Source organism: Cupressus sempervirens, chromosome 1, assembly GCF_028749045.1.
Source record: "Cupressus sempervirens isolate cs-2001-9-10 chromosome 1, ASM2874904v1, whole genome shotgun sequence".
Classification (NCBI taxonomy): domain Eukaryota; kingdom Viridiplantae; phylum Streptophyta; class Pinopsida; order Cupressales; family Cupressaceae; genus Cupressus; species Cupressus sempervirens.
In genome coordinates this window covers 214,304,888-214,316,915 of record NC_143118.1, presented here as the reverse complement: position 1 = coordinate 214,316,915, position 12,028 = coordinate 214,304,888, and the positions used below count along the sequence as shown (strand labels likewise).

Sequence of the window (12,028 nt, the reverse complement as noted above, 5' to 3'; positions counted from 1 at the left end):
CTACTAACAAAGCATGGAAAAAGTAATGCAAGCACAATGTAATAGTGCCAGGTAGAAGTAACACAAGCATTTTGGTAATTGAGTAATGTCTGGTATGTGTTGAAGTTATATGCCTTTTAATAATTTTTAGTCAATGTGAATATGGTAAAAAATGTTACAAATATTTGTGAAGTGGCAGTCATTTTAAAGTTTTAAAATTTTATTATAGAGTGACTTTTATACAATCATCAAATTATTTAAAAAGTGACAAAAGTTTACATTGATGGATGCTTAAAAAGTGACAATATATTCTATTGTCGTGGAATGCTTAGTGAAGCATATCATTCAAAAATAATAATTTAGAAAGTTACGTTTTTAATGAAATGGTATAATATTATGCATGAAGTTGGAAGCTAGAATTATATTGTAATACCTTTATTCATCTACATAAATCTATATTTCAAAATATTTAATTATATTATATTTAGCACACATATGCATGTATTGATTTGTACGTAATTATTTTCCATTTAAATTTATCTATTATTCCATTCTAGGATAAGTTTGTACATGGAGTAGTCATAAAAGTCATCACCTTACTGCCTTTACTAATCAGAACTTAGTCAATTAGCCTTTTTTTCCATTCTTTTGAGTTAAATAAAAAAAAATTTAGTATGTGTGATGTTATGAGCTGGTATTTAAAGACATTCAATACATTTACTTTGATAAAATTCAAGAAAAAATCAAAAGTGTATTATTATAAAGAATTTAGTGTCTTTTGTCTACTATTTTAAAAAATGAGATTATATATCTTGAGTGGCTTGCTCTTTTCATTTTAGAACCCTTGGAATCAAAAGTAGGAGAAATGACCTCTTTTACAAGGGATTATGTTCAATGAATTTGTAAACAAATTTATAGTACAATATAAAAAGTATTAGTTAAATTATTCTATGCTAAAAAATAGCTAATGCAAATAATTCACATATAAGAAATATATTATATTTATATTACTATATTAATTGACATATATGAAATAGATAAAAGCAAGGATTTTTAAAAGTCTATAGAATTCATACAAAAGAAATATGTTATAGTAATCCTCAAGAAACAAGAGAAATACTTTGAGATGAAACAAAAAAATCTAAATAATAGACAATCACACTTTAAAAGTTCCTAAAATAACTTTTCTAAAAGTGGGATAAATTTCTTGTCAACAACAATGTATAGGACAATCTAGATGCACTCCAAGCTCCCTGCCATGTTCTAATATCTTTGTGTAAGTATGGAAGTCTAAATTTTTTTTTGGCGTTGAACATAAAAGTGAAAATGTTTATGAGTTCCATACTCATAATAGTTGTGAAGTTAACTATTGCACAAGCATGATGCAGGACAGTGTGTAAATACGTGGGAAAGTTCAATTCTAGAAGAGGGACTTCTTCCATGATTTTGTCTGTATCATCAAATAGTAGGATTCAACAACATATCCTTACTTGAACCACTCATAGCCACCATTATTCAAACTTGATTAATTTAAAATTAAGTAATTTATTTTAAATTTTACTATGTTACTTCCCCTCTATTTCAAATTATGTCTGATAGGAGCCTTTAAGTTCAAATAAAAATTATAATAAATTTTTTAAGGCCTTTAAATTGTCACCCTATCTCAAATATGTTCAAATATAAAAACAAACTATTTTAAAATATATTCAATAAAATTGATAAATAAGTTAATAATACAGGTATAGCAATTTTTTTTTAAAAAACACTTATCTACTTCACATGTACATAATTTTTAATAAAGATTTTTAAGTAGTGAGCAATTTTCTTTAGTGTTTAAAATTGGTAAATTTTTATTAAATCATATATTATTAATAGATTTGTTATATTTAAAATTTATTTAAATAATAATATTAATAATATATTATGAGCTATTAATTTTATTGTGTAACAAATTTAAAACTATCTGATAAACATGGTATTATATAAATAATTTATTTAAATATTTATATAGAGTGTTTACGATAATTTTAGTGAATAAATAAATTTAACACACTTAATTTCAAGTTTGGGTTGTTGTTATAGTTGTGGTAGATTTTTTAAGGTGAGGAGTTAGACATTACTTTTGAGTTAGAGTTCATTTTGGTCCAGCTTTATTCAAGGTTAAAAGTAAATGACAATCATAGAATTAATGAATTTCAATACAAAGGTCCAATGTGTTAGATCCCCAACCAATTCCTACAATTCTCTCATAGTTGCAGAGTCTCATCTATAATTAAGTTCAAGATAATTGATTAAGATAATAATTACTTTATTCATCACTTTGTTGTAAAATAAGTCATTCTGTACAAAGTGAACTATTTGCTCTGTTATAGAAGTGAAAAGAGCCCTAGCCCTTTATATTTAATTAGAGTGTTCATAAACCTCCAGACATCTACATCACTATCGGTTACACCCTTGCACACCATTTGGTACAATTGCTAGTTAGTAAAGTGTCTAGGGGAGACGACCTAGTAACCGACCATGTTTGAATGACTACTACATCTACCATTATAGATCACCCCCTAATTACTGCTCATAAAAAAGGTCCAAAATGATAGCATGTGTACTAATAGTTGATCCTTTTTTTGCTTTCTTGGTTGTCAGTTGATCCACTTGTGCAAAATGTATTATTTTTTTGGTGAGCAGTTATTGAGGGGTGAACGAGACTAGATGAATGTTTTAAAATGACAATTTTAGACCACCCTACAATCTACGAGTTCTACAAAGAGCTCCGTAAATGTGGAAAAAATGAAAGGTTAGCTCCAAGCTCTTTACTCCACTCCAGAATCAGCAAAATTCAACAAACAGATTAAGAATTGTAGATGTCCAAAGTCAACCAAAACAATTAGCAACTAGGAGTTAGTAGGTGCACAAAGTCAGCCAAGGCAACTAGTGACTTGTCTCTCCTAATCTGGGGCGGGTGCGGGGATGCATGGGGAAATTTGTCTCCGAGTTGAATACGTAAGAAGTGAAGAAAAAGTTGTTTGGGACAAACTTGAACAGGAGAATCACGCTCGAACAGGTAAGAGGATAAAGTTGTTTCAAGGCAAATGTCAGCATTCCAAGCCCAAGCTGGGTTGTCTGACGTAAGACCATGCGTCTACCATAACAGCGCAAGTGACAGGCAATACAAGGTCGATATTGATTCCAGAGTCCTTGAAGTGAACATGCGCCGTCCATCAGGCAAAAACTTTCATCGTCCATATCGTCATGCAATAACAATAATAATAATATCCCAATTTATATGTCTCATTTCGTCATATACGGTGGCTATTCTATTCATAGAAAGACGGTTCAAATTCTCTTAAGCGCACAAATCCGCGTATGAAAGTACAAGAAGGTGCAATATAAATCTCTTCTTTGGTAGAGAGGAGGAGCTCATCAGATTCGACTTGTGCCTGTGAATACCAGCTATTTCCTGGTCGAAGAAAAGATAAAGATTGTAATATGGATAGTTCCAGTGGAGGGAATGATACGAAGAAGGGTGGTCACGTAGTTGTCATTTCATACCCAGCAACGGGCCACACGAATCCCATGCTCCAGTTCTCAAAGAATCTGGCCTCCACAGGCAATTTGCTGGTTACATTCGTCACATTCAACTACAATCACCGCAAAGTGATTCAGGCCAGTGAATCCCTGAAGCACCTGAAGCTGGACATACGCTTTGAATGCATTCCAGACGGCCTTCCAGAAGACGATCCAACTCTGGACTCGAACATAAATCCAGTAGTGTTCAAGCACATGCTGGACAACATGGACGGCTCGGGACTCGAACACCTGATCCGGCGACTCAATGCCCGCGCGAGGGACAATCATCCTCCGGTCTCCTGCATAATTTACAATTCGTTCCTTCCGTGGGTTCGAGATGTTGCGAATAAACTGGGCATCGCTCAGGCCTTGTTCTGGACGCAGTCCGCTGCTGTTTTCTCCATTTATCATCACTTCCGAAACAGTATGATTCCTACTCTGCTTCTCTCTTTCGCTCTGTTTTTTTTCCAAACGACTTAAAAACTCGTATCTTTAGCTTGTTTCTCCCCGATTGTATATTTTAATCCCCAAAATCTTATTTTATGATAGATGGTTTTTTTATGATTGATGGTTTTGTTTTCCAGCAAAAGGGTGGGATTGCGGAAAAATGACTGAACTCGTGACAATCCCGGGCCTTCCTGAGCTGAAATCGACCGATTTACCGTCGGCATTCTTGGGAACAAGCGGATTCATCAAGTACTATCTACGGCAATTGGACGTTGTAAAGGATGTCTCGTGGGTGATTGCGAATACGGTGTATGATCTAGAGCCTGAAATCATCGATTCCCTTAAATCAAACTCCCTCCCTTTTCTCCCAATCGGCCCTTCCATTCCACGGGCTTTCTTGCAGGATCCCAATTCGGAGGACAGAGAAGTGGGTGCGAATCCATGGAAGGCGGCGGACAGCATGGAATGGCTGAACAAGAAAGCTGCCATGTCGGTGTTATACATTTCGTTCGGCAGCATCTTGGTCCTAAGCGAAGAGCAGATCAAAGAGCTCGCTTTGGGCATACAGCGGAGTGGAAGAAATTTCCTGTGGGTGATCCGGGCTCCTCCAGGACACGGTCACATTGGGGAGGTTTTGCCGGAGGGATTCATGGAGGAAACGAAGAAAAGGGGGTTGGTGGTGGATTGGTGTGCTCAACTGGAGGTGCTGTCCCATCTATCGGTTGGGGCATTTATGAGCCACTGCGGGTGGAATTCGACTCTGGATGCTCTGAGCTTGGGGATCCCGATGGTCACATTGGGCGTTTGGACGGACCAGCCGACCAACTCAAAGTTTGTGAGCGAAGTTTGGAAGACGGGAGTGAGAATGAGGAGGGGAGATGATGGAGTCGTGGGAAGGGAAGAGACGGAGAGATGCGTCAGAGCGGCCATGGAATTGGGAAGTGAAGAGGGAAAGCAGTTGAGAAACAATGCTATGAAATGGAAGGAATTGGTGAACTCTGCTGCAAGCGAAGGAGGTTCTTCTCACAGTAACTTGAACGCCTTTGTTCAGGAGATCGCTTCCAAAGCCACATGATTCTACTTCGATGTCTCGTAGATAATGAATGTGTTTGTATAGAACACGACGTCAATTTAGAGAGCTTGCATGCATGAGATTGAAAGCCCGCAGGGATTAATAATGATTGAATTTCTTTACCGTATTAAAATGTCGTTTTGGAGTGGGTGGGTCGTCCAACTTTTCGTACCATAAAATCATTCCATCTTTTCTCATTTACTTAACACAAAGTTACTTTTGAGAAATATCCTACTCATTGTAAAAAAGGTATTTTACTTTGTTCAATTAAATAAAAATGGGCAATAAATTAATTAATTAATTAACTCTATTTATGTCAAGAGGTGTTCTATACAATAGCATCACAAAATGTCCAACAGAAAAATATTCCAAGATTCTTTATCAATAAAAAAGACAAGGGAGCAATTACAAACTTTTATATTAAATAAAAAATAATCTCGAAATAATCGTTGACAAAAGGAAGTCAAATAGAGTTCGAAATAATAGAGCCCAAAATAATAGGACCCGAAAAAAAAAGCACCTAAAAATTATAAATATAAATATATATAATAATACGAGACAAAAAATTTAAGAAATTTTTATTTAAAAAAATCAAAATAAATAAATCATAAATTTTTTAATAAATAATTTTAAATTTTTTATAAAATTTATAAAAAGATTAAAATTAAAATTTAGAAAAAAAAAAAAAAAAAAAACACTTAAGGAACACCAAAAGAATATATCTTTCTTGCTTAATTAAGCAAACACTACAATGTATAACTTGATTCACAACTATTTAGCCACCATGAATGCTTTGTCTGCGCATGCAAACTTCTCTCTTCACACATGTAACGTTTTAGGGTTTGTCTTCCTTAAGAAGACCTAGATGACTTAGGGTTAGGTATGAATCAATGATTGTGATTCATCCATTTTGCTGCTTAACACATCCCTTTAACTGATTGGTTGCATGTACCTCATAGGGATCCTCAATAAAAATTCATTATTATCATCTATAATTGCAAAATAATCCATCTAATCTGATAGAGTATAAGAACATCGATGATGAGGTTAGCAAAAGAGCAAGATGATGAGGCTAGTTCAAATTTGATGGTGTTGGTGAGAAAGATGTTAGATATTAGGAGGGAACTTGTGAGGCTTCTAGCCTTGCTGTAGGGTTTATTCCTAATATTATTCTATTACTAGAATCTCTATAATCTAGTTTCAAAAATGCCTTAAAGGATGGACTTTTGAGGACTTTGGTTGAAGCACCTACGGTAGCGATCCCACTACCTTCTAGTGGTGATGATGGATTTCGAAAAGGGGGTCCTAAGGTCTCTTCAAATGTGGGGTTTGGGGGTCCTATGACATGGATGTTCAAGAGGGATCAATTATATTGGGGGAAGTTATTTGGGACCATCTTGAACAATAAGCACTCAGTTCGTATTGAACCTATTAAACTGGGATGCCAGAATGCGGAGTTCTCTATTTTTATCACTAACCCAATCTTGGATTACCTATTCTAGTGTGGGAGATGATTCTTATTGGTATGTTCCTTGGTTCCAGTCCTAATATTGAAAATGTTTGTTCCTATGTTAAATAGAAATGGTATTTAAAAGGCCAAGTTGAGATAGTTTCCCTTCCCAAGAGTTTCCTATGCTTTGAGTTCTCGAATAAAGAGGAGTGTAATAGAATCCTTTGCAGGGGTCCTTGAAATAATGGTAAAATGACTCTCTCATTCTAGGAATGGGATCCCAAATGGAACTTTGAGGAATATTTAAAAAATAGCACGCTTTGCAAATTCATCTCTATTTTCTCATCTTTTGGTTCATTGGCTAGCCTCCATTTACATCTCCATCACTAATCTACTTGGCACTTCCTTAAGCAATCACAATTCATAAACTCTTCACACTTCACCTCTGTTTTCTTCCTCTTCGAAAATTCTCCTTCATATTACCAATCAACAATGAAACTAACCTTAAAATGCATCCCTTAGGTGTCCTTAAATAGGAAATTTTGATATTGTATTGCTTAAACATCATTGTCGATCTTAGGGTTTGGTTAGATTCATCGAATTCTTCCATTTTTTATTGGAAATCTAGAAAGAAAGTAAACTATGAGGGTGGGCGGGGGGTGTTGAATCATTTGTTCAAAACTTTAACCATAAAATCATTCACCACACATCCATCTCACAATTTGCATGTAAACTAAAATATCTAGCTAAACATATTCATCCATGGCATGAAATCAAATAAACATTCAACACATATATGACACAAGATATCTGGTTACCCATAAACCCTCCAATGAGAAGGTAAAAATGAGGGGGGGATGACACCCACAAATCTTCACTACTACAATTGTAAAGTGTATCCAATGAAGGTTACAATATTTGATAATAAACTATGATCTACCTTGTGAAAGGTCTACCCTATTAAAAGCTTACAAGATTGTTAGAACTTACCCTATTAAAAGATTTCAACACCCTATTATAAGTGTGCATGATTAAAGGACTTAAAACTTACAACGAAGTAAGCACACTATTAAATGATTTATAACAACATGTTAGGACTGCTCTGTTAAGAGATTTAACTAATTCACCTACTAGAATACCTTAGCAATAATCTTGTGGTTAATATTCTACTACTAGATAATAGATCAACTCTTTGCATGTATCCTTCATCCTCTCTTATGAAATGTATCACATTTTTCCTCCAACTTCTTTCCTTTGTTCTCCTCTAACTGATTATACAATGTATAACTTGATTCACAACTCCTTACCAACCATGAATGCTATGTTTTTGCATGTAGACTTCTCTCTTCACACATATAATATTCTAGGGTTTGTCTTCTTTAAGAAGACCTAGACAACTTAGGGTTAGGTATGAATTAATGATTATGATTTATCCATTTTTTTTCTTAATCCATTCCTTTAACTGATTAGTTGCATTTACTGCATAGGAATCCTCAATAGAGATTTATTCTTATCATCTAGAATCACAAAACAATCCTTTAGTCATCTCCAAAATGGCTTACATAGAAGTTTGTGCCATTACAAACATCTAAGTCCAAAAATATTTTACTTGGCACTTGAAGTCTCTGATGCTCAACACTTATTGTATCTTTAATGTTATAACTCGACCTTTGAATGACTCAGCATCCATTGATCACTTGAAATTTGAATCACTTCGCATCAACTATCTTCTTAGTACTTGAGTGACTCAGAACTTACTAGTTTCTTGGCACATACTATATATCTCATTCACCATACAATATCTGACAACTTATGCTTGACATACATTATTTGTTCAACATTAACTAAGTTCTATATTGTAAATGACTTAAGTGTATGGTCACTAAACCAATATGAGATTAACAATCTCCCCCTTTGACATGAGTGGCAAAAACACGTGGTCATGCCTGAATAGCCTTAACTTATGAGTATAACTCAGATAATCTCCATTTAGTACTTGTCTTATATACAAGATTTCAAAACTTCAAAATTTTGCAAAACTTTTGACATATTAGTCATACCTCAAAATTTTATAACTCCCTCTAAGTTGGTTGTTCCTTTCTTTTATGAATCTGAATACTAATGTGCTCCCTTTTTCTGTATTGGCTCCCCCTTAGTTTGGACTCCCCCAATACTTATTCATTCTCCCCTTTTTTCTTATTCAAAATTCATTTTCCACCTTTTTGACACTTATGTCATGGGTGGTACAAAAATAGTTTGTTTGTCCAAGAATGATTTATGGACCTCCTTTATATGTTTTAGTGTTACATCCCAGTTGTCACACACTATCTCTAGAGATTTAATTTGAATAGCTATCTCGATAGCAAGGTTAACTAGGCCTTCATGAGTAGAAAGATGGGGATCTTTCTTCATCAATGTTTCTGTAAAGGCTAGTTCCTTGTGTGACACCTCCATGTGAGGGGTCAACATGGACTAGATGTTGATTAGTGTAGCCCGAATGTTGGCATCTTGAGCTTTTAAAGCTACTAAATAACCTTGTGTTGATAGAAAATTTTTGAAATTAGACTAACTCTAACTAGGAGATTGTTGTAGGATTTTACCTGTTGACTTCAAATCTCCCTCCAGGTGGTCAATGTGTCTCTGCACTTTTTGTGTGAATAGGGGTACATTACACAACTTTGTGTAAAGAGAAAAAATGTTCTCCAACACTTTCTTCACACCATAAATTTTGGTTGATAACTCTACCTAACTAAGTGCAATGGAACTTGATATCTATTTAGTTACCTTGGCATGAAATTTCATCTCAGATCATTCTAGTAATTTGGCATTTGTGTCTAAGTATTCATCATTTACCTTCTCCTCAATATTTTCCAATTGCTCAATGATTGGCTTTTCTTCATCAAGTGCATGTACGATGAATGCATCAAGAAATATGTCCTTGGTGTCATGAAGTGCTTGTTTCTTCCTATGCTCCCTTCTGAGTAGTTCTTGGTGTTTCTTTCTGGCTAGAGCATCTTGAAATATGCCCATTTGTGCTATGGTGATTGATGTAAGATTAAAATTTGGTAGTTCAATCACGTCATCTAAGTTGATATCACAATAAGATGTAACTTCATCAATCTTAGATATGTAGGACTAGACATTTGATGACTATAGCAGTGTAGCTTCTACACTTGGCCTGTGAAGTCCTTAACTAAGAATAGGAGTAGCAGTATCTAGTAGGGTAACCGATGTCTGAATTGCTATTACTTCTTCTAGTTTCATAGTCAATATTTAATCTTTAGTCCTATCCTTCTCCTTTTCTTCAATCTCTATATTATCTTCTGCTTGTATTATAGGTGCAGGACAAGATTCATGACTTGTTTGGACTACTGTCCCATCTTTTGCAACTATTTGAATTGCATGTACTGAAACATTTGATAGAAATATGCTAACATATGATGACATTGTGTCCTTCCTTTGATAAACTACCATAGGCATGGTAGATTGCACTTATGTAGATTGATGAGGAGCAATGGATAGTTCTTGAGTTTAATCCCATGTAGATGCCAATTCTGCCTTCTCAATCTAATCCACACTCAACAATACATGATTATTGAATAATTATTCCTTGGTGGTGGTATCAATCAATATCTTCTTCATATCCTCCTCTATTAAGGGATTGTTGTTCTAAGTTTTGTTTTTAGAGACATCCTTGATCTTTACAATTTCTTCTTCTTGATTAACTTTGTCCACATGAGGGGGATTGGCACTCGATATATATACCTTGTGTACATTATGTCCCTGCTATTTCTCTTCCTTAGTTGTAGCCTCAGTAACTACTTCGTTCATAGTGCCTTCCTCATGTCCTTCCCTTATAGATTCATCCTTTTTTTATCTCAACAACCTCTTGCTCTACTTTTTCTTAACCTACTTCCACAGTTGTCTATTTATTTGACTCATCTATTGCCAACCCATATATCAATTTCCATAGCTGGGTTGTCTTTTGGAAAACATCCTCAATATTGTTCTATAAAATGTTAAATGATCTATATTTTGGAGCAAATTTTCCCTTATACTTATTAATTTCCTTTTCCATTCCAAACTTCTACAAGTATGACATCACTCTTGCTAGAGTAGTCCCTTTGATGTTCCTTTCAGTTGAGAGACTATATTTCCACCTTTACTAAACTCTGTCATATAGACTTTTGGGTAAAAAGTTAGCAATCTCAATTGGAGTGGTCTTAAAAGTTTCCATAATGGCATACATAGATTCTTCTACTTTATTCATCTCTATCTTCCCAAGTTTATCAAATTCAACGTGTGTGAACCTTGATAAATCAGCATTGTTCTTGATATTGTCACACAAGTTGTCCAAATCAAAAGAGGGGTTGTGACTTACCACTTTGAATTTGCTTTTGTCATCTGACTCGATCCTCTCCTCATCTAATTCAAATGGACCAATATATTTTCTCCTTTGCCTCTACTCAGGTTCATTTTTGTTGGTAGCTATATAAGCTCTCTTGCCTTTAGACTTCTCAATTCCTAAGTCTTGTTAGCAGTAATTCTTGTGCTAGCCCTGGTGATAGGAACTGTAGGCTTTTGTTGTGGAGGTTTCACAACTTTCTTGGGTTTTCTTGTTGCTAGTTTCTTTACTTTTCTCTTCTTCTTTTCTGTAGCAATAGGTGCTTCATTTGCTTCTTCTCCCTTAGCACCTTCATCAAATTATGCTTCTTCTTCTCCTTGGTCCTCACCTTGACCCTGTGTGAGAGAAAGTGGTGCTTGGGCATGTGTATCTTCTTCATCATCTTCATTATCCTCCTTCTCTTCATCTTCTTCTACCTCTTCACCAAGTTGTTCCTTGAGATTTTTCACAATCTTGTTATTTTTCCTCATCACAGAAGTTGTCTTCAAGTACATTGTGATTTTAGAATTTGATACTATTGACATTACAGTCAAGTTTTTTATTAGTGACACACACTTATTCAAATTATAAGTATCTACCGACCTTATTGTATAGTTAACAATGTTAACCAAGCATTTCAGGCTTTACCGAGTTCTATAGTTGCTGCTAAGTTCAAGGAACAATATTCAGTTTGCATTGAGTAGTTTCTACCATAATGGTGATCAGTAGTGTAAATCGAGCTTCATATGGTTTACCGAGTTCCTCAGTGCAAATTGAGTTGTGCAGTGCTTACTGAGTTTGTAGTTACAATGATGTGAATCTAGTGTTGACTATGCCACTCAGTGTTAACCAAGTGATTCAATTTATACCGAGCTTGTTGTGAGATCATTGACCGAGCTATGTAGTGTGAATCAAGTGATTCAGTTTATATGTCTAGTTTTATAGTATTCACCAAGTCACTATTGCAGACTAAGTTTAGACTACTTGGAAGTGATTAATATGGCCAAGCTTCTACATCTACCGAATGCATGAAGATTTCTAGCATTAGTAGTGGATGCCGAGTATTAGAACCCGATTTCTTGCAGTGGGGTTGACTTTTTGTATTTTGTGTAAACTTTTATTATAGTTG

At 34.8% G+C, this 12,028-nt stretch overlaps 1 protein-coding gene and 1 pseudogene across 1 annotated transcript; both read left to right on the top strand.

Annotated features, from left to right (window-relative positions):
* The window catches only part of LOC149576905 (UDP-glycosyltransferase 74E1-like), a 67,151-nt pseudogene extending 63,825 nt beyond the window's left edge, over positions 1-3,326 (top strand).
* A 49-nt stretch (positions 3,327-3,375) lies between these two features.
* On the top strand, positions 3,376-5,198 carry LOC149576904 (UDP-glycosyltransferase 74E1-like). Its single transcript, XM_089820641.1, has 2 exons — positions 3,376-3,970; positions 4,131-5,198. The coding sequence occupies exons 1-2, from the start codon at positions 3,466-3,468 to the stop codon at positions 5,066-5,068; spliced, it is 1,443 nt and encodes a 480-aa protein (XP_089676767.1). The 5' UTR covers positions 3,376-3,465; the 3' UTR covers positions 5,069-5,198.
* The last annotated feature ends 6,830 nt before the right edge of the window (positions 5,199-12,028 follow it).

What these genes read in the sequence shown, in the direction of transcription:
- LOC149576904 (XM_089820641.1), top strand. Translation starts at nt 3,466, where the DNA reads ATGGATAGTTCCAGTGGAGGGAATGATACGAAGAAGGGTGGTCACGTA. An exon ending in TTATCATCACTTCCGAAACA is followed by an intron (nt 3,971 to 4,130) that starts GTATGATTCCTA and finishes TTTGTTTTCCAG; the next exon opens with CAAAAGGGTGGGATTGCGGA.